Source organism: Euwallacea fornicatus, chromosome 2 (assembly GCF_040115645.1).
Source record: "Euwallacea fornicatus isolate EFF26 chromosome 2, ASM4011564v1, whole genome shotgun sequence".
Lineage (NCBI taxonomy): Eukaryota > Metazoa > Arthropoda > Insecta > Coleoptera > Curculionidae > Euwallacea > Euwallacea fornicatus.
In genome coordinates this window covers 3,431,713-3,453,956 of record NC_089542.1, presented here as the reverse complement: position 1 = coordinate 3,453,956, position 22,244 = coordinate 3,431,713, and the positions used below count along the sequence as shown (strand labels likewise).

The 22,244-nt window shown below is 35.0% G+C and overlaps 2 protein-coding genes across 3 annotated transcripts; both read right to left on the bottom strand.

Annotated features, from left to right (window-relative positions):
* Nucleotides 1-96: 96 nt before the first annotated feature.
* ced-6 (PTB domain-containing adapter protein ced-6) lies at nucleotides 97-12,812 on the bottom strand. Of its 2 annotated transcripts, none has more exons than XM_066300835.1 (8): nucleotides 12,621-12,812; nucleotides 2,162-2,331; nucleotides 1,454-1,693; nucleotides 982-1,392; nucleotides 767-925; nucleotides 599-707; nucleotides 420-537; nucleotides 97-328 (listed from the first exon to the last, which is right to left on the bottom strand). In XM_066300835.1, the coding sequence occupies exons 2-8, from the start codon at nucleotides 2,328-2,330 to the stop codon at nucleotides 254-256; spliced, it is 1,281 nt and encodes a 426-aa protein (XP_066156932.1). In that variant the 5' UTR covers nucleotide 2,331; nucleotides 12,621-12,812; the 3' UTR covers nucleotides 97-253. The 2 variants fall into 2 exon arrangements, with proteins under 2 accessions (XP_066156932.1, XP_066156941.1); XM_066300844.1 differs by lacking the exon at nucleotides 12,621-12,812 and adding an exon at nucleotides 4,443-4,618.
* Nucleotides 12,813-13,737: 925 nt separating this feature from the next.
* Nucleotides 13,738-21,967, bottom strand: LOC136349682 (uncharacterized). Its single transcript, XM_066301387.1, has 8 exons — nucleotides 21,728-21,967; nucleotides 20,487-20,646; nucleotides 20,197-20,431; nucleotides 19,901-20,132; nucleotides 15,522-19,683; nucleotides 14,484-14,948; nucleotides 14,162-14,247; nucleotides 13,738-14,109 (listed from the first exon to the last, which is right to left on the bottom strand). Exons 2-8 carry the CDS (start codon nucleotides 20,638-20,640, stop codon nucleotides 13,954-13,956), a joined length of 5,490 nt encoding a protein of 1,829 aa, XP_066157484.1. The 5' UTR covers nucleotides 20,641-20,646; nucleotides 21,728-21,967; the 3' UTR covers nucleotides 13,738-13,953.
* Between the last annotated feature and the right edge of the window lie 277 nt (nucleotides 21,968-22,244).

Sequence of the window (22,244 nt, the reverse complement as noted above, 5' to 3'; positions counted from 1 at the left end):
GACCGTAAGGAATTAACCACCTATTCCATTTCTAATGCAAATTAACTATTAAAATAAACAGTTTTTTACTGGAGATGAACAAAGAAAGAGAATACACAGAGTTAATTTTGTATTAATAACTTTTAATATAAAAATAAATATTAAAGATTACATTATTCTGTAGAAAACAACTGTAACAAGCGTGCAATTAAATGTCATAATAAACACAATAAATGTATCACTTAATACTCATAAATTCAGATGACTTGCTGTGTTAGTTCTTCAATGGATCCAGGCATTCTAACGAAAAGTCATCGTTACCAAAACTTATTCCCCTGGAAAATCCTGCCTGAAAACAAGATAAAAATATTTTTAATTATTGTGAAATTAGTACATATATACATGAAAAGTCGCGAAGTCTTTGAAGGTAACTATCTTACCTTCATTTCCATAATCCTTTTATCTACTAATCCAATCGCGTTTTCTATATCTTGAGAGGTTGCCATATTAGCTCCAAAATCACCCATTTCAAAAGGATCGATCTTTAAACTAGAGATACTGGAAAAATTTTAAAATTCAAACAAACGTTGTGCAATTCAAGCAATATACACAACTTTACCTATTTGGAGTTGCAATGGGAGTTGATATAGATAGTTGATCAGAGCCAGTACTTTGTTGTGTGTTCAAGATTAGATTCGTTCGTTTGGCGGGTTTAGGAGGTGGAGCAACTAATATAATTAAAAAAAATTATAATCACATTTAAATAAAAATTTTACTCTAAACTCACTGAATGGCAAATTATTTGCCTGTCCTACACTGTTGTTATTTTCGAACGACCTCGGATTAAAATCATCATCATCAGGTTCCAGTTCGTGCAGCAATAGACCCTCCAGCTTAGTGCCTATGGCTGGAATATTATCTCCGCTACGGGGTGGTACTGGTGGCACTGAAATAAAAAGCATTTGTTATTATCGCAATGCAAATAACAGAATAATTTCCAACCTGAGCCATTAAAATCGATGATGTTAGCAGTTTCCACTCTAGGACTTTGCCCATTTTCTTGCTTTCGTGGTGGTGAGCTAGAACCGTTGGTACTGCTCCTTACTATTGAATCTACATCCACCAAAGTTTTAAGATTGTTTTTCCTCAAATAGGCATCAATTTCCAGTTTTATAGAAGGAATTTGACTGATCTCTAACAATCGTTGTTTGTAAATGGTCAGTTCACGCTCTGATTTTTTAACCTTCTCTTCTACTATTATCGCTTTCTGTTGCGCCTCTAAATCCTTGCCGGACGTTTCCAGAAATCGTTTATAAGCCAATTCAAATGCTTGACCTATAGTGAGGGTGATTTCCTCCGCAAGTTTATCGGATATGAAGACGAAACAGGAATGTTTTTCCTCAGGCTCGTTTTCTGCCAAGGGAACAAAATTGCTGAGTTAAGTAAAAATTCATTCAAATACGAAGCTTCCTACCCGGATTTTGTTGTTTGGCTATAAACGAAAAGAACTTCTTTTCCCCTTTATCATCGGCACAATAAGAAATTTGGTGTAAAGGGAACTGATGAAGGATGTTGTGCGTTCTGGGCTCCTGGATGGCCACCCCATCGACGCTGACCGTCAGTTCAACTTTCTTCGTTTTAGCACCAGTTTCGCTTTTGCGCAGCTGCTGCGTAAACCTGAGTTTTCGTATGGCTTCTTTGACTACTTCTATTCCTACAAATTAGGAAGGAATTTTAGAAATTAAAAAAAGTTATATAAAACCCATTCAGGTACGTTGTTTTAACAATGAAAATATTTCTTTCCTACAATTAATTATCGTAAATTTAGTCAGCTTTTATTAATTAGTGGGGACATGAACTAACCAACATGTCGGCAGTTTGCCTTCAAACTCGGTTTATTGACAAAATTTGTCACGTAGTTTTCGACAACAAACCCAGTCTTGATTGAAGCTCGTGCCAGGTATCATAGGTGCAACAATTCCTAAGAATAGGTAATTGAGTTGCCTTCATTATCTGTGATGATTAGGCCCTATTAGATATCATTACTTCGGTTCATCACGAGTTAATATCAGCGGCAAGTATCTGATAGGAGAACTGATCTCACGAGATCTAATAAGGTCGAATCTAGTCTTTGGGGTTCACGGGTTAATTACACGCAGCCATAGCCGAGGAACATGCTCACCTTTGGCTTCATCAACTAGTGTGTTTCCTAAAAATTTGACCAAATAAGCAATATGCCCTTTTTGGAGGGAATCAGGTGGATGAATCCATTTCCTGTCGCCATTACTGCTATTCTTATTATTTGAGAGCTTGCCTTGAGTATTTTGTGCCCATTTTAACAATGTGGACATTCTGAAAAAAAAAGCAAAGAAGGGTAAAAAAATTTGTTCTTTACTAAATTCACAAAATTGCTACATTGACGCACGTAAGTATGGATAGATTTTCATTTTGTATTTGATTCAAACAAGGTCAATAAAAAAAAACGTTGTATTATTTATTATAATAATCAGGATGCGTACTGAACATTCCTTTCCCATCGGCTTTTTTTTATTTGGAGCTTGGTCGAAAGTATGGAAAATAAATTAGTTATTATTTTTTATGAATTTTTTTGTACTTAAAAGATAAAAACCGGCCCTTATTGTGTCTCCCTTTATGTGCGTATTCCAATTTGTTAAAATATTCATTCATTAGACTCAACCAGAGTTTACTATAGACTTAAAGTTACGGTTTAGATTATCACCAGGAGAAAAATGTACTGCTCGGCTAATGCAGGAGGAAAATAAATGAAAAAGGTTCACTTTAACAAGACGCCCAGTTTACTTGCATTTTTTGGTTGAAAGGGCGATTGAAATATTTTTTATTATTCATGAGAGGTATTTGGTTTTCACATTTGTCGCAAAATAAATAACTATTATTTTTTTCCCCTTCCAAACCATAATTCGAAGTTGCCAAGCCACAGATAGGTATGTGAACATGAGAGGTAGAAGAAGAACGGAACTCAAATGAGGTAAAATATGTAATGGTCTTCAAAGATAGATACGTGGTAAAGGAGTTCAATGACAACGCGATCTTCGTAGGAGCCAGCTCCATGATCTGAATAACTAATGAAAAACAGACAATCATACTAAACAACTAACTGTACTATTATAGTTCTGACGTTTTCTCTCGTAACGAGAGACTATTGTTTCACTGATAAACCTGAAGGCTGAAAGGAAAATTGAAATTGCACCTTTCATTCTATGGGACGAGTAATCAGATACAGGCATGTTGGAAATTAGATAAGTCGTCTTAACAAATATTTAAAGTAAAATGTTGAAATTGGTGTAGAATCGAATGAAACAACCTTTACCCTCTACAATAAAACGTGCGTGAGCAGAAGTCAACACCTGAATAAATGAAGTTCTAATTCTACCAGTTTAAATTGAATCTTAATTACAATAATTTCAAAAATTATAGCGAAATAAGCACGCCTATCCGGCTGGTAAAAGGAAGTGTCTAATTAGCTCCCTCCTTCCTTTTATTATAGATTAAGCAAATTTCCAGGGTATTATTAATTGTTGGACATTTTACAGGGTGATTTTTCAAGTAGTTTTAAGATGAAAATTTCTTATAAACATGAATCCTACCTCGTTCACTTTTCAAGATACGTGGTATCAAAGTTGAAAAAATAAATCACGTATTCTTTGATCCCTTTCGATCTTTTCCAGCTAATTTTACGAAATTTCGTGTCCCGGTTTTTTTTTTGAGATGGAAAATTCGAATTTATCAACGATTCAGTTATATTTTGTAAAGGGCGCTACAAGTGAACGTTAGGACATTTTTAAACAGACGCAACTTTTTTGTGCTACACTCTCAAGTCACTTTCAAGTAGAAAAATCTTTGCTCCACTTTGTCGGCTTAAAAAAATGTGCCTTATTACCGTCGCTAGAATCAACAGTTACGAGAAAAACGCATCTAAAACTGACCATGCTAATTATCCAGAAGCGCTAAAATAAGTAGTCCTAATGGGTGCTTGTGGAGCTATCTAGAAGGTGCAACAAGAACGTAATAAATTTGAATTTCTCATACAAAAAATACAACATAGGAAATTTCGTAAAATTAGTTAAAGAATGTGTGATTTATTTTTTTAATTTCGATACTCCGTGTCTTGAAAACTAAACGTGTTAGGACACATGTTATAAAAGCTTTCCATCTTAAAACTCCCTAAAACAAACCTTTGAAATATTAAACTCTTTTTCGATAACATCATGCATAAACAATTGAGTAATAATATGAATTGTCCGTGAAATCACTATGAGCACTGGGTAGAGTTTAATGATAGATTACCTGCCTTCAAGATTGGATTATTAATATCACGGCAACTTTAACTGGACACTCATATTTCAGCTAAATTTAATTGTAAAAAATCAAAGGCTAAGTAGGGGCTAAACAAAGATTTCTTAGTAACAAATCCTGCGGCTTACCTTTAAGTTTCCGCAAACAATTACTGGGTGTCCATGAAACAACACTCCGACCTGTGGGCACGGTTTAACAAAGGTTAACTCGAATGCATTCCAAGCAGACAGGATGGTTCAATTTAAGACTTATTTGGTGGATTGTGTTGCGATTTAATAACGAATTACAACGTATTGGGCTCGTACCAAGCGATAGTGTGGTACCGTAACATAGTCAGCTATTGATGGTGTCGATGTGCCGCAGTGTCAGGTTTCATGCATGGTACCTGTATAGTTAAACCGTTTGGTTTATTCACAATAGTACCCAATAGATGAAAACTCCAAACACGTACTTAAAAGACTGTAATTGTTGTATTTATTTCGCTATTTGAGCATCGTCACTTCACCTGTGCTTTAATTTTACTTCATCGGAGTCTCTGAGTTAGGGCGATCACAGAGCCGAGCAGTTCAATGCTGTGCCGGTGGGTTTATTTACTCCTAAATGTGCCATTTGGATCCAATAAGAACCGGAGTCTACAGACCACAATTTTCTTCGAAATAGAATCGATCACAAAAGTGGAGGAAAACTGTTAAATCTTAAAAGACTGGAACACAATTTTTATATTTAAATACGGTGAAAAGAAGAGCATTTTAAAGTTAAGGACCAAACGAAAAAGGTACAAATAAAGAAATCATTTAAATGACAAAAAATCAGAAAGGAGACGTAAATTGGTAAAATTGCTAGATCGGTAAAGGTTCTCCTATAATTAAAAAAAATCCTATGGGTGGTATAGAAAATCGAGGGCACACTGAGCGCAATTTAAAAATCCGAGACAATGCAAAAAAAGAGATATGAAATAAATAATTTCTAAACATTACTTGATCAAAAAACACTGTGATATCGCAAACGACTTCCTGAATTATGTTCCTATTCCCTGCAATCTCAAAAAGATGCATTTTTGTCCGTTAAAAATAGGGACGTACAGAACACAGATTTTAAATAATAAAAATCAATGACCTGCCAGTGGTTTAGACTATACTGAGTGCTCTAAAGCGCTTTATAAGTTGGAAAAATTATTAATTGCGCTAAAAGCAATGGCGCACCGCATGCAATTTTGAGATAGTAACCAGGACCAACAGAATAATACCTGGGAAAAAAAATTGTAGGATCCTTAAACTTTGTCAGGACAAGAAAAGGGCCATTAATTAAGCCAAGGACGGCCTGCATATTGATTACTGTAAGTGGATCCAGATCCACACGATTTTGTTTTGCACCAAGGTGTTACTTACTCCTAGGTCCGTCCCCGAATTGAAATATTTAGATAAAATAAATACTTCATAGTTAATTTAGTATTGAAAATTCTTAAAATTCCTGGTAAGTCAATATTTAACTATGCAAAATATAACAAAAATTATAGCCACAAACTAGTTATGCTTATACCGGTTGTGTAATAATAAAACATCCTAGAATTCGCCGGAGGCAGTTAATAATGAGCATTCTTTGTCGTTTGTAAAACCAGTATGCCTCAGATTTCTATTTATTAACTACAAGTCATTTATGAAACAAAGAAAAATGCAAAAGTGAAACGTTTCGTGAGAAGGGATCTGTGGGAACTTAATTATTATTGTTTATGAAAAAATTATGATTGACGGAACCATAATTCCGTCTTGCCTGGCACGACACTAATTTCTACAAAAATCGCAGATTTGGTAAAAAATTCAAGTTTTCAAACTCTCTCCCAAAGACAGTGGCTCTTTCTTCACCGACAATTATTTTTTTTTTGCAAAAAGGATGTGGTTTTCTCAATACAATGGTGGTGAGTCTTCCACGACCTCGAAACAAATTTACTTAAAGGTTTAATGTTTCTTGTGTAGATTTGCATTAAAAGTCTCTTTTAAACTCTATTTGATGTAACCCTGATTTCTCTAAATTCTTATTGGGAAGAAAAATCTTCGTGGTTTGAAACCATTTTCCAAAGTCACAGTTCCCTTACGTGGACCTTCATTTTGTTTGCCTAAAGAGTCTGGTTTCAGAAATTGCTTTTAAGTCTTTTGGTTATATTCAAGCCGTTTTCAGTACGCCTCTGGTGTTAGAAAAATCAGTTGTAATTTTTTGGTTCTTGCTTACTTTATGTTAAGTAGGCACCAATCCAGAAATGTGATTTCATACCTATACTGCATATCATGATCTAATTAACGACTTGCTTGTCGCAGTCGATTCGATATGTGCAGGAACGAAAAATCAACATTCTTATTGTGAATGTCGAATTGAATTTAAATAAATTAAAAGAGGTCAACAACATTGTTGAAATATATTTTATAGTTGTGGATCATTACATTAACTATGGGTATGTTGAAATGTATTGAATCGTGTTCAAATATTACACAAATGTCCCAAACTTGCAGCTAACCACCTCGCTCATTATCAACCTGCTCTTCGAGATCATGTCCAACAGTTAATTAAGTTTGTTACCTACAAATATTGGACTAATAATCTTGTTAATTATAATTTAGCCTAGTAACGAAAATGGCACTATAAATGTAAGGAGAAGAGGATATTAAAAATGTGTGATCAAATTTGAACAGTTATAAAGTTTTTGCGAAAGATATAACCTCCTGCAATGGCCCTCAACAGGGGTAACAGTAAAAATTTTATTAAGGTCGATAGTAAATTTCCTGCAAGGCGACTCAAAATGTGATGGAGTTATAACGGGTAATTATTAAAAAAACCTCCCCCACAAGATGACTTTTTAAGCCATAAAAAAGCAAATGACGATTACATCTTTTGCAAAAAGCTTACGATTATTCGAATTTAGATTGTATCCAATTTACAACCGTACGACTCATGTATTTTGTATTATTTCGATGCTCAGTTTAGCTATATATCTAAAGTTTTCCAATAGCTGGTATATTCAATGTATGGAGATTCCATTTTCACTTCGGTATCACTTTCTTTTATTGCGGTATTACCCTATATTGAAGTTTTTTTGCACACTTAAACTAGCATGAGAGAATGTCTATAAGAAGTTTGCTAAGAAATTCAATTTACCGGTTAAATAACGTTATATTCAGGTAGGTATACCTATATTATTTCACACCAACGAATCAATTTCGATCTCTCCTACATCGGTGGTAGAAAACGTTTCAATAACTTCATGGAAAAGCTGCACTTAAATTACATCTAATGTTTTAATTGATTTCCTATTCGTTAATTTTATAGTTAATCTTCCGTAATTTATTTGTTTACTGACCTTTCTGAAAACGTAATGTCGCAATCACATGAATTTCGACAAATTACAGCTAGAAGATGCACATTGCTAGTGTGGTGTATGAATGAGAACGGGAACAGTGAGACCAGATCGAATTGGTATAGCAAATCGTGATTTCAAGTTAAAGATTACCTCGGATTTGTGTTGTGGTTTTCTTTCTATTACATCCTGGACTTGCAGAATAGACAGCAAAAAGACAGCTTATTTTCTTTGTTTTTAGAATTCGACATGATTGCAACGTTTGACCTTTAAGCTTCCTTTGAAAAAATGTTAACTGAGCTTCAAGCGAAGATTAAGCTATTGTTTGCCTTGACTAGTAAAACTAGCTTGATGGATTTTCATAAAAACTTGATACCTTCTCAATATGCACCGATCAAATGAAACTTAATTGTCTTCAACAGCTCTCATACACAAGTAATCTGTGTGTGCGCGCGCTTACGATTCTTGTTAGATATGCAGAGAATAGTAAAGCTTACAGGATGCTTGATGTAACACCAAACGAGCTATTAAATCTGAACTGAAGAAATTGTTAACTCTGACTCAGAAGACATCCACCAGTTCCACAGATGGAGAGTCTTCTGATGAAGCGACACCTGTTTATCATTATAATACGTTTCGCACGCAATTTATCTGGAGAGTGAAAATGTGATGAAGCATCACACCTTGCCGGGCACTTCGACGCTTACTTAAGTAAGAATTGAACATCGCCGCTGATCAAAACGGTGAAGAAGTTGTCGAAGTTGTTGAAGAATAAAAATGTTGTCTGATTCAGATGGTGATAGTGACCTCCAAATACCTTGCTATGGTGCCTATTATTAATTATGCTTTGTTTAAGTTAAATTTGTTGTATTTCCTCAAGCAGCACCACACATTTCATTCCTCTACCCTTAAAGTACAGGGTGTCCAGTTTCGCCACTTTTGCAGGATATTTTCTTTATTATTGCAGTTCGAGGGCGTCACTTTGTTATCAAACAAACGATGCCGCAAACAGATTTATCATGTATCTGTCGGTTTTTACAAGACAAGGCGAAATTGAAAATTGTGCCTTTTCAGACAGCTATTGTAATTCAGTTATATTGTAAGTTACCCATTAGGTGAAAACGAAATCTTGCTCACTTCCTTTATGCAGAATCCGGCGACCCACTCAGTTTTATCCCAGGTACTCCCCCTTTTGGGAAAATTACCAATGTTGAGATTTCTTACATGGGATACCCTGTATGTTGATTGGTAGACACATTCTACTAACTAAGAGCTTTCCAGAAATATGAAATTTTCGACACTATGTTTCAAATCAAAAGCTAAAATTTATATTTTTTTAGCAGGCTATAGATTGCCAGTAGGAAGTGATATTACGTGTTTGCGAAAACCCCAACCCTCGAACTACAATAATAACGCAGATGCCTTGCAAAACTGTCAAAAACTGAACACCTTGTACACTGGGTCCTTTCATCGGATCGAACATATGGGGTACTACTGATTAAACGCAACGCGCACTCTTGCCGATTGGAGTGGAGTGAAGGGGGGGGGGGGGGGGTGAGACAACCAATCGCGGAGCAAGCTTCATCACTAGAAAACCAATCACAGAGCCGTTGGAAGACAAAATATTTGATGCTTCATTTTATGGGGATGTGAGGGGTGAAAGGCGATGATCAGTGAATAACTTCAGTTCCATCATCGCCGGACGACGAGGTGAACATCGAGATGAGATGCTCCACTATATTTTTATCCCCCAAATAGATTTTGTGTGAAATGTATTTAAGGAATTGCTCAGCCTGATCTCGAAAAAGAAGTAATTGTACGACAGAAAAAAGAACTTTAGGACGATGGGCACTCAAATGAAGCAAAATACAGGGCGTTATTGAATAAGTGTGCTATACTTCACAGGGTGATTTTACAAGTAATTTGATATGTATACCCTGTCAACATTATACTTTCTAATTACACTTCTGTAGTCGATCAGTACGCCACAATAACCAAACAACGTGTTGTGGATTCTTATTCGTATTCGGTAAAAAATTTCCTAATTGTCTTACTTCCCACATTCCTGGAGATACTGATTCCACAACTGTGCATTATGATACAATGTCCAGTGGTCAAAAGATAACGTGAAAATGAGCAATGGAAAGTGAAATGAATTCTATGAAAGAAGTTGATGCTTGTGAATTGATGAATGATCCAGAAGCACTTTGCAGAATAAATAGATTTGCAAAACAAAGCTCGGTGGTGGTAAAATTATTCGCTATAAACATTGGTATCTGAAGGTTTGACCCAGATTCTAGGTTCGGATAGATTGGGTGGGAATCAGTGACTACACCCATCAATCCGAATGTAAATGGGACGACGATGTAAGGCGGAATGTTTAGTGATCTCTAATCGTATAAGGTAAATCCACACAATTTTAATCAATTGCTATAAAAACATTTAAAATGCTCATTTATTTATTGATTGAAAGCCATGAGAGTATCAATCCCTCAGTCTCTAAATGCTAAAATGATTCATTTTCAAGAGGTCCAAAATAAGGACTTTTTCACAATAATAGCAGCATGCTCTCTCGCCGATGTCGTTGCGACAGAGTAAGTATTTACTTTGTTTTCAGCAAAAGTGCTTACAGAACACTATTTTGATACTAAACCCGTGGAAAATGTTCACGAAGTTAACAATTAACCGGAACCAAATTGTAGCGGACTGAGACGAATAGATATTAACAACCAGTCAACCTGGCCAGTAAGCGAAAGTTGACTAAAGTAAATGAACTGTGTGTTAATGCCCACCTTTATTAATATTTCGATCACATAAAATTATAAATGGGTACAAACTCAAAGTATATAAGAAAAACCATTAACAAATACATGTCAAAGGTTTACATACTGTACATATGTATATTTTGAATTGCTTAGTCATAAAACATGACCAGCTAAAATTCAAGACTCTGTAACACGTTCAGAATGTGAAAAAAAATTAGCGTGACGAAAAGCGCACTTTCCCACACGGATTTGGTTGCAGACAGTTCCACTTTTCTGCACCAGTGCGAGGGAAAGTATCTTTTTCGTACTACAAAGCATCACTTTACGCACTTTTTATTTTGTATATTTGTCTATTTCGCTGTGTAAGTTTTTCTTGAAAACATTCAACTTTCTTAATTCCTCGCATATTCCGGGTTCTGCCCAAACTCCAGAGACGATGTGCAAGAATTGAAAATTGAAATTCGAGTAAAAACGCTTGTAAATATCCTTCAAATATTTTCTTGATAAAACTATATCCGAGATCGGCACCGCACTAACTTGGTGAAAACGAATCATATCAGATTTTTGCCGCATTCAAAACCAAATTGATGGGCAAAAAATTCGTGGTATTCCGCAAAATGCAAGGCACATAAACAGAAAGTTGAAGTTCAATACTTTAGCAAGAACTTAATTGAATATGCCTCAAAAGAGTGTTAGTCATGGTAGATGGTCAAATCCATTTCCGACCAAAAAACCCTTCATTTGGATGAATAGTTTAGTTGATTTCAGTTGGATATAGAGACGTCCAAAAAACTACAACTAAAGCCTTTAAAAGACTTGCGTGTCTTTTAGAATAAAAGAGTACTGTACAACTACCTCGATTTTTGAGTAGGTTTACGTTCTTGTATTCAAATAATTAGACCGCTTTGACCAAAATTAGAGATAATTAAAGTAAAAAAGTAGAAATAATGTATTTACATAAATTAACAAATATGGAAGGTTAACTTAAACCGTTTGAAATTATACTACAGGTTTGCACAATCTAAAAAATAATTGAAATTGCGAAATCTGCAAATTGGAAAATTTTTTGTATTTTGAATAAATTTGTATGTTTTCGACGCAATAACAAAAATATGTTATAATATAGAGTAATCTACTTAAGCCTAAAATATTTTGGCACTTTTCTAAAAGTTTTTTTGGTATTTAAAAAAAAGAAATTTCTGCGATTTTGGTAACCCTCGAACACCTTCCCAACAAAACAAGGAATAAACAATATATTCTTTCGGAATAAATAGTCAAAACTGTGTAAATTATAAACAAGAGCCGCAGCTATACACGTGCTAAATGAAGAAAACAACCGATGACGAGAATTTGTCACACTTAAACTTTTAATTAATGCGGAATGGCAATGGGGAATCAATTTATATAGGATCCAACGAGTTTGTATTGTAAAAATGCGAAGACCTTGACCGCGGAAGGAGATATGAGTTAGGTCAAATGGCTAAGTATGGATGAGAACCCTTCCGAAATTGTAAAAATCCCGAAGTTATAGAAATATTATTGGATATTATCCCCGTGTTTCTTCTCATTTATATGCTTTACTGTCATATTGCTCCACTAAAATACTGTGTCAAGATGGCCCATCAAACACCTTTGTAGCCTAGGCAATATGATCCAACCTATACCCCTTTCAATGAAGAATAGAGGAGAAATGTAATTTATTTTTCTTGTTAATTTCATAAGACAGCAATTTGATTTATATTGCTAACTTTCCCATATTATATTTATTGAAAATTCTCACTGTATTTAACATATATTTGTCTTTCTTGCCGATCGCTTGACTGAGCGACCGCCAATATTGCAAACAAAAATTATCTATAACACAGAATAAAAGAAAAAATAAGACCGTTTGATACTTCTCAAAGAAATAATTTACATGGCTGGGTGTAATAAGTAGATACAACCAAAGAGAATTCCATCACATTAGTTTAATTTAATGCTAAGGTCATATGAAAATTTGCACTTGTCGTTAAGAGTAATCGCACAACGGCGTTTCAAATGTGCCTTCCATTCCTATCAAGTAAATGCAAATAAAATCTTAATTTGCAAACAAAAAAGACACCTTTAATTACTACTTAAAGTCATAACATTCACGGTCTGAGGTGTAGCAACCAAATAAATATTTGGAACTGTTCATCAATGTCAAATAATCTTACCTTGTTGAAGTGGTTCCAACAGCAATAACAACAACAAAAAAACCCGAGATACGTTATTCTAGCAACAAAAACCAAATTAAGAATGCAAACACGTCATCTATGGCAGGCGAAACTAACGATACAAACCTGCTGGCTCTCTCGGTACCCAGCGGTTCGAAGAACGACTGAACGGCTGGTTGGAACCCGATAGTTCAGTATTTTGCGGAAGTTGCAGAAAGGTATCTACGTACATACACCCACTGCTGCTTGATCGTTTCATAGAAATTACCAGTAGTGGTAGTGCTATCAGACCGAATGAGATTTTTTGCAAAAATATAATGAAAAGTAAATTAGTGCACAGGGTGTTCCCTACCAAATCATATTTAATTCATAAAATCTTAGTATCCAATGAGTATGCCAGAATCGACTATCAAGATTATGTATACCTCCGAAAACCATCTGAAAACCTCTGTTGTGCCTTTATTATTTAGAAGACTATTTTGAATTTTTTATGTTCAAAAATTAAGAGATATCAGCAAAAATTGATAATTGCTATTTCACAATTATTTCTTTCATTTTTTTCATAAATAATGGAGAAGCGAAAAGTGGAAATCATGTTCGTAAGGCATTTTTTCTCGGACTAAAGTGATAATTCGTTCTACTACTGTCCTTAATTACCATTTTTCCGCACACATTTGCATTTAGAAACTAGTATTTTCCGGCATTGAGTGCGGGAAAGATTTTTTCCCTAAATTTTGTCTTATTTCTTCTTTGAAAATATTAACCGAGCTGTTATCTTCGCCATGCAAGGATACTTGGGTAAATTATTTAGCACATTTAGCAGCGATAATTTTAATTTTCACATGAAGAATAAAGACAGTTTTTTTTCTTCTAGTTTAGAGTTTTTATAGGTAATAAAAAAGTGAATAACAAAAAGAAAGTGTTTTTATTTACTCGGAATAGTTTAGTGCACGTAAAATTGGCGAAAATTGTTTTGCTGCTCAAAACTAGCTTGAATGCATGAAGTCCATTAAATATAATTATCAAAGATAGATATAAATTTCGGTACTTCTTGGACACTTGCTCCTAGTGCTTTGTATTATTATGTTGGATGTTTTAGAAATTAAACAATATAAAATATATAAAAACTAAAAAAATCTGTTTATTTACCTAATTATAGTTGTATTTTAACAACATAATATATATTAATACATTTTGACCAGACACGAAAAGACAATTTTCAACGGGATAAAATCGTCCAACAAAACACTGGGAAAAAAACCACCCCAACTACACTAATTCAGACTTGACACCTTAACATATCACAGTAACGAACACTTGACCGCTACGAATTCTAAGGTATTACCGGACAATCTGGGGGGAGATTTAATTTTTGCCTCAGTATATTTCCTTCTTTTCTTCTCATCAAAGCGATTTTATTCAGTTTCTTATATTTATCTGCCAATTCATCACTTTCTTTTTGTTTCTGCAGACAACATTCGCAGGAAACCTAGAGAAATCACTGATCATTTTCAAACCTCTACAGTTATAAATTGACCAACCTGTATTTCTTTATTCAACATACAACGCGCGGGTTCTTCCACATTAAATTCTGACATCTTAACGCGTGTCGGTCCATTTGTTAAACCTGAGAAATAAAGATATCTTGTTACAATTTACAGAAAAAATGTTTTTGCCTCATAAAATAACGAGGAATAAAGATCGCCATAGGAAATCCTTCAATTGCCAGCAGATTTTAAACAAGTCGTAATTTGCTGGGTTTTCCGTTTGAAAAATTCACTGAGAGCTAGATATACTCGAACATCGTTAAAAAATAGACACTTAAAAGTGTAATGGGGCTTTAGAAAACCTAAATATACTTACCAGGGCACTCAGTAGCATCTATTTCGGGCGACAAACCTCTTCTCTGATCCACAAGTGACTGCCTTCTAATTTTTCTCACTTGCTGAGGTGACATCGACCGTGGTCGATCTGATAATCGGGGCGTAATTAACTTTTTGTCCTCAGTCTCATGCCTAACAGGTAACTCTTCTTCTGATGCTCTGCCATTTGCCAAACTACTTGCTCCCGAATTTATTACCTGTTTACGATATTCTTCAACTATCAGTTTCAATTTATTGTTTTCGTCTTGGGTTGAATCAAGTTTCCGTTGAATCGTCGAGAACTCCTTCTCCTTTTTGTCAAGTATCGAGATTAATTCGCATTTGTTTTTCATTAGGGCCTCATAGTTCTGTTTTAACGTAGTGAATTTAGATTGGCCATGCTCGTGTGTTCGACTCAGATCTTTCAATTTTTTTTGTAAGTCGGAGTTTTCGCGGGCCAGACGACCTGTTGAACAATTAACTATTCAGATTTTAAGTGAGAAGGATACAGTCTGGATTTTTTTGGTACTTGAAAAAACCCGTGTGGTCAAGTAAACGAGATAAACGCCCATATTTCAGAAACTGTTTAACATAATACTCTCGGGAGATAAATTTTCAGCTAATTCAGCCTAGTGACGTCCCTGAAATGTTGTTTTAGATCTACATAAAAGTTTTTAAAAAATGTGCATTTTTTATTTGCTGTGTGAGAATTAGTGGAAGGCATCTCCACGCTCAATTCGAACTGTAAGCGCGTGATACGTGCGGCTCTATCTCCGCCGATGTTCCGCTTCCTCTTCCAGGGAAATAACGAATAAATATACCGGATTCTCTAGTTGTTAATCCAATTTTCTATGTTTGAATCAGTATGCAACAATTTCAAATCTATTGGAGGTCATTTATGTAAATGAAAATCACTTTACCCATATATAAATAAAAACTATAGCAAAAGAAAATTTCATAAAACGATCTTGTTTAAATATGGGAAGCAAAAGTAGTAACTATTTAACTTTCATAAAATTAAACTAAATCTCTAACTTACCTGGATCAAGGTCAGCAAAGAAATAACGCAGTTCCAAAGGTTCAGGAGAATTGTCAAATGCTTCAGGCTGTTGAGTAAGGAGCTGGCCAAATTTTTTATTTCCAACGCCCGATTCTTTAGATTTGAAAGCTACATTTTCCTTCGCTTTAGACAGTTGCTCTTCCAATAAGTCGATTTTTCCTTGTAATTCCTGACATTTCTTGAGACTTACTCGTAGTTCCCCACGCAACTTTACTTCGGAAGCTTCCAAATTGCGTATTTTTGATCCTAAATAATTTGTTTCTCTTGCTAAACCATCAGTTTTCCACAATGTCATTTTAAAGAACTCTTTGAACTTTTGCACTCCTAACAGAATTGATTTCATTTCGTCACTCTCCCAAATTGAGCCATCATCAAGAACGTCCTCTTGTTTCTGTGGGTCGGACAATGCAAACAAAGATCTCAGCTGTTTTTTCAGTCCTAAATTTTCGTTACGCAAACGAGTTGTTTCACAGAGCAAATTTGCTTTCTCTATAGACTCATTTAATCCCTGGCGAGATTTAATTTTTTGTAGCGGGTTTAGTTCAATTTCGTGCGATTGTTTATCTAAATTATGTTGACTTAAGGCTAGCTCCTGTTGCAACTCAGTAACTTTTTGGGCGTTATTACTATGCGAATTGCCCAACTCATCTGTCAACATTAAGGAACAGGTATTAAAGCTATCGGCTGTCTTTTTCTGAGTCTCTATTGTTTGCTCCAACTCTCTAAGAGTTGCCTCTAAAGTAGTAACACGTATATTTAAAGCCGAATGGTCTTTGAACAGTAAATTATAAGATATATTCTTATCATTTAATTGGCTCTTCAAACATTTATTGTCTTCTGAAATTTGTCTTAAATTTTTAGTTTCTAAATTTTTTTTCTGAAGTTCCTTTTGTAAGTTTTCAATTATTTCTTTATGTTCCAACTGATGATCAGTCAACGTTGATTTCAAGCATCCGTGTTCTTTCTTTGTACCACTGAGCTCTGCACGCAGTTCAAAGGTTTCTTGCAATAACGACTGAATTTCTATATTCTTTCTTTCAATTTGTTGCCGCAACGCTTCCACGTTTTCAATTTTCTCATTTTGTTGCGACTGTAGGTTACTCAGACTTTTTTTCAAACTATCGGTTTCTCCCTTCACGAAGCATATTTCCTCTTGAAGTTTTAACTTTTCTTCAAGGAAACTTTGAATTTTGACTTCTTTAGAACTGATTTCCTCACGCAGAGATTCGATTTGTGCAGTCTTACTTTCATTTTCTTGACGTAAACCTTCAACATTTTCAATTCTTTCCTTTTGTGCGGATTGAAGGTCACTTACAGTTGTTTTCAAGCGATCAAATTCTTCATTAATAATGCGAATTTCTTCACGAAGTTTCAAGTTTTCTTCAAGTGAAAATTCAATTCTCGACTCTTTAGAACTGATTTCCATACGCAGAGATTCGATTTGTGCAGTCTTACTCTCACTTTCTTGTCGTAATTTTTCAATATTTTCGATTCTTTCCGTTTGTGCTGATTGAAGGTCACTCAAAGTTGTTTTTAAGCAATCAGATTCTTCATTAATAATGCGAATTTCTTCACGAAGCTTCAAGTTTTCTTTAAGCGAAGATTCAATTCTGGACTCTTTAGAACTGATTTCCTCACGCAGAGATTCGATCTGTGCCGTCTTACTCTCATTTTCTTGACGTAAATTTTCAATATTTTGGATTTTTTCCATTTGTGCTGATTGAAGATCACTCAAAGTTGTTTTTAAGCGACCAGATTCTTCATTAATAATGCGAATTTCTTCGCGAAGCTTCAAGTTTTCAGCAAGTGAAGTCTCAATTTGGATCTCTTTAGAACTAATTTCCTCTTGCAGAGATTCAATTTGTGCAGCATTACTTTCAACTTTTTGACTTATGCTTGCAACATTCTTACTACTTTCGCTGTCTTTCAATGTGGATTTTAAGGTATACCCATCCTTTGTGATGCGAATTTCTTCTTCTACTTTAGTGTTTTTCTCAAGAGAGCACCGGATTTGTTCGTCTTTAAAATTAATTTCTTGCCGTAGAGCTTCAATTAGTATATCTCGATCCGCAATCTCGCGGCTTAGAGATTGTACTTCTGTCACTTTATTCTCACTGAAAATTTTCAATTTGGATTGTTCTTCTTCCAGAATTTGAATAAGGGAAGATTTTTGCGCCTCTGAATCAGATAGTGCGTCCAATTCTTTACAGAGCTTATCCATTTCTTTTAACTCGGCATCGAAATCTAATTGTACGTCTTGAAGTTCGCTCTCCAAACGTTGATTTTCCTTCGCAAGAGTGTTCAATTGGTTTCTCAGCTCTGCGTTTTCCTTGTCCAGCGCAGCAACTGTATTTTCCTTCTCGTTTTCGATTTCTTTTAATAAGTTCGTTAAAGATACTTTATCGTCAGCGAATCTTTGACACTCCGCCTCTTTGGCCTTTAACTTCAAAGATAAACTTGCAATTTGTCCTTTTTCTTTACTTTCAAGAGTTTCAAATTGCGAATACATTGAAGAGTCTTCAAAAAGTTGCAGTTGTTGCTCTTTGAGAGCTTCAAGTTCCTTTTCCAAATTGATAATTTGATCATCTTTTGAGCCGTATTGGTTGAGCATTGTTTGGTACAGTTCAGTTTTCTCCTCCAAATCTTCAAGAGCGGTTGCGAGTTGCTGCTGCATATTCTCAATTTGAAGTTCCGCATTTTTCAGTTTGTTGGTTAAAAGCATTTTCTCAGCTCTCATAGAGTTCAGTTGCTCTTCTCCAGGACGATTTTCCAAATCTGCCTGCATTTGGGACATTTTCCGGTGCATTTCTTCCTTGTATTCTGCCATTTTCTGAATTTTGTTAGAGAGAATTTCCACCTCTGCTTCGCTGATTGTTTTCACCGTCTTCATATCATCTGTGAGCGACTTTATTTTGTAATCTCTTGCAGTTAATTGCGCTATAAGGCGATCGTTTTCACACTGTAACTCTAGTAAAGTGGTTTGAAATGATAATTTCTCCCTAATATGATTTTTGATGATTTCATCTTTCTCATCAAATTCCCGCTCGCTAGGTAATATTTGAATGTTCCTGCTAAGATGATCAAGTTCTTCCTCCATAATCGTGCCTAAGAGTTCACTGGCTTGAGATTGGCCTGATAAACCGTTTTTAAGGCGAATCAGCATTGATTTCATGGTTCGGAGCTCTTCTTTCAACTCACTGATTACACTAATGTACCAGCAATTCTTCTCCGTTAATTGACCTATATAATCGCGGTATTCCCCGAGCCGGTTACCTATATCTCCAAAAAATTCTTTTTCTAGATTCGTAAACTCTTTTAAAGATTCGTACGACTCCTCAATGGATTTTACCTCCACGTTTAGTTTATGTATTTGACGAGTCTTTGGCGTTGCAGACTGCCCTTCTTGAAGCGTTGCTACAGGAGACCGTAACGGACTTGGTGTTTTTATTAATTCTTCGTCTTTGCCTTCAATAATAGTGCCAAACTGTGCGTCTTCCATGCAGCTGCCAAAATCTACAAGAACAACTGGGGCATTTTCTTTGCGTCGAAGGTAGTGCCCTGGTCCCAACGTATGCCTTCTATTTGGAATTGTACTATTGTTTGAAGAATTATCCATAGTGAACTCGCTAAACTTCTTTATATTGTATAATTTACATTTTAAGGCTAATATAGTTTTCTCACTTTCCAACTTCTCAGCCACCACAGACTCCAACTGAGTCTTGCAGTCTTCATAAAGGTGTTCATAAATTTTAAGTTGGTCTTTATCAGTTGCTCGTTTATTTATTATCGGCCGATTTCGGACATATTTCGCTCTCTGAGCAAATTCTAAGGTAGACTTAGTCTCTTCGGCCACTGCTATGGTAACAGCGGCAATAATCAGTGTCTTGGAATTGCCCCCAAGAGAATGCTGTAAAAGTCTTGTCAGCTTTGAATCCCTGTAGTTTATATACTGTTCATTATCACTCAGTTTTCGAATCACCAACCCTAATGTAGTTAAAGATTTGTTAATGCAGACTCCTTCCATCTGTCTGTCACGATCCATCTTCATTTGGCCCACTCTTTCCGAGCCTGCCAAATCCACGAGGCTTAAAATTGACTCGGTGTATTGACCGCCCGAGCCTTGGTTTTGAGCTTGGATGATCTGTTGAGAAAAGGAAAGACATAGAAATAAAAATATTATATATTTTCTTATTATAGGAATAACTGAAATATTTCAAATTTAAGGTCAACTTTAAAATTTTTTCAAACTGACTTCATGTAATTTTTTACAATGAAACAAATTAGATTACATCTATGGATCATCCTGCGAAGGCAGGCAGAGTACCATACGTTGAGCAACCAAACATACACTTGCTTACCAATCTAAAAATTGTATGAGACCTGCTAGACCTCTCGTTCATGTCGGTGCATCCAGTTTTTCTAGTTTTCATGCCTTTTCGCATCAGAACAAATAATTCTTCGCGTTTGCTAATTACTTGTTCATTAACAATCACATATACGCTGCTGTTGTGCTCTCTAATTTTAAGGTCTATGGCGTCTGTGTCTAACAAATCGTTGATTTTCTCGTTGTATATTTCTAAGAACGAACACCTGAAATACGGTTATATTTATCCAGATGCCAAGGGCCAGGTCAGATAATGTTCAATGATAATACCTCAAAAGGAACTGCTTGGAGTCGTCGCTTTCTATGTATTTAAAAATATTATCAACCATATATTTAAGAATGCCAGGAGTGCCTTTTTCGCCCATTACTGTGTGTGTTTTACCGGAAGATGTTTGGCCATAGGCAAATATGGTACAATTAATTCCTTCCAAACACGACAAAACCAGGGGATGTACAACCGACTCGTAGACATCTTGATTTGATGCTGTGTCGTCGAATATGTGATCTAAGAACATTTTTCTCGTTTCAAAATATCGGTGATTAATCACTAAGTAAGTTACCAAAGCTGTAGGGTTCCCCAATAACCTCTTGAGTACTATCAATCTGAACTATGCTGTTCTCGCTAATCTTCCATTGCGGTTCCAATTTTTCTCGTTTTTCGCGTTCTATAAACGGTCTTATGCGAATTGCTATTTGAATATTTGTTGCACTCATAATTATCTAAAAATAATAAACATTGTAATACATAACCGCTGTAATCTACTTTGGTCTCAGAAACGTAACCAAAAGTCTTAGAAACTGAACTGCTTATCTGACATGGTTTAAGCAAAATTTAAAAACTTACTTAACTTGAAAATGAAAATTGAACACATACAATCATGAATCCTCTTTCTTAATGTCATGCTGACAGTTTTTTGCCTGACAATAAGATTTCACAAGCAACTGGTAACATCCAGCTTTGAGGATGATACACTTAGGGGAAATAAATGAACTATGTAATTAAATATAGGGTTGGCAGATTTTTCATATTAAGAAAATGGTTTTTTATATTCAGAACTGCTACTTTAAAAGATATAAGAGGAACAAATATGAACGTGTTTTATTAGTGGAAAAACAGTTTTTTACATACACAACATAGTACAGGCCTACAAAAGGGAGATTATAAGTTCTAACTGCAGTTTCTAAATATCTGTTGTCGATTCGCTGACAAGCTACAAAGTGTTTAAAACAATGCTTTCACAGAATTATGAAATAGATTGACTCTGTTGAATTGCACATTACTCTAGAAGCCTACAAAGCTCCTACTTTGAATGTCAAACCTTTTGGGACAGCAATTTCTTTGTAGAATACAAGATTACAAATACATTTTAATTATATTATTTATAAGGAAACAGGGGGCTGCTTCCTTAGCTAAGTTTTTGATGCTAAAGTGCCAACACTGATATTCTCAACTTCGTTTTTATACCAATTGGTATTAAAAAAATAATAATTAAGACCGGAACCATAAGAACTCAAATAATTGAGTATATATCAACTGCATGCCAGTCTACCCAATGCTCGGTCCAATAGTCAATGCAATACACTTTATCGACTGACAATCAACAAAGGTTACAAAATAAACACAGGATTGAATACAGCCAGTACAATTGCTTTTAAATAAGAATCAAATGCTGACAAAATCAGTTTATTATGCAGAGTTTATCTTGTAATCTTCTATCATATGTATATTATGTATTTGACTTATGAAACAAATGGTAGATGTCTAGACTTCCTTATCACTAAAAAATACCTATGTACTTACCTTAATTCTTATCTACGGTTTAAGTTAAGCTTTTAAACACAGAAAACAAGTATTTGGGTAATTAAAGATCTATGTACAGCAATTAAAAAACACAAAGGTTTTCCCATTAACTGTTGTTATAATAAATAATTCAAGACTTAAAAACAAGGGTCAAAGAAGGTGGTTATTATCGTAATTAGTGATTTTTTCTCTATTTTCCAATTATTTCCGTTGATAAAAATCGAATTTTAAAATTTTTAGCAGATGTCACTGTCTTTGTCAATACTGTTGATTATTGTCATTGTTGCCATCTTTTTCCACTGTCGTGCAAAATCCAAGATATATATAAGCACTTGTTAGTCCATTAGTATGGCAACACTGCACGCCTTTTTCAGCCATGAGTGTACAATAATGTTCTACTACGAATTTCATTATTGAGCACTCCTTTATTATTTTCTTTAGTTTTTTTTTCAATGCAATAGAAAGTTAAACTATTCTTCAAATCTTGAAAGGGTGCAGTAAAGAACTTGCATTATCG

Coding starts and splice junctions, on each gene's coding strand:
- ced-6 (XM_066300835.1), bottom strand. CDS start 2,330: ATGTCCACATTGTTAAAATGGGCACAAAATACTCAAGGCAAGCTCTCA. Junction 1,694..2,161: donor ACTAGTTGATGAAGCCAAAG/GTGAGCATGTTC, acceptor CCTAATTTGTAG/GAATAGAAGTAGTCAAAGAA. Junction 1,393..1,453: donor AGCCAAACAACAAAATCCGG/GTAGGAAGCTTC, acceptor TTCCCTTGGCAG/AAAACGAGCCTGAGGAAAAA.
- LOC136349682 (XM_066301387.1), bottom strand. CDS start 20,640: ATGAGTGCAACAAATATTCAAATAGCAATTCGCATAAGACCGTTTATA. Junction 20,432..20,486: donor TGGGGAACCCTACAGCTTTG/GTAACTTACTTA, acceptor AAATGTTCTTAG/ATCACATATTCGACGACACA. Junction 20,133..20,196: donor TCCAAGCAGTTCCTTTTGAG/GTATTATCATTG, acceptor ACCGTATTTCAG/GTGTTCGTTCTTAGAAATAT.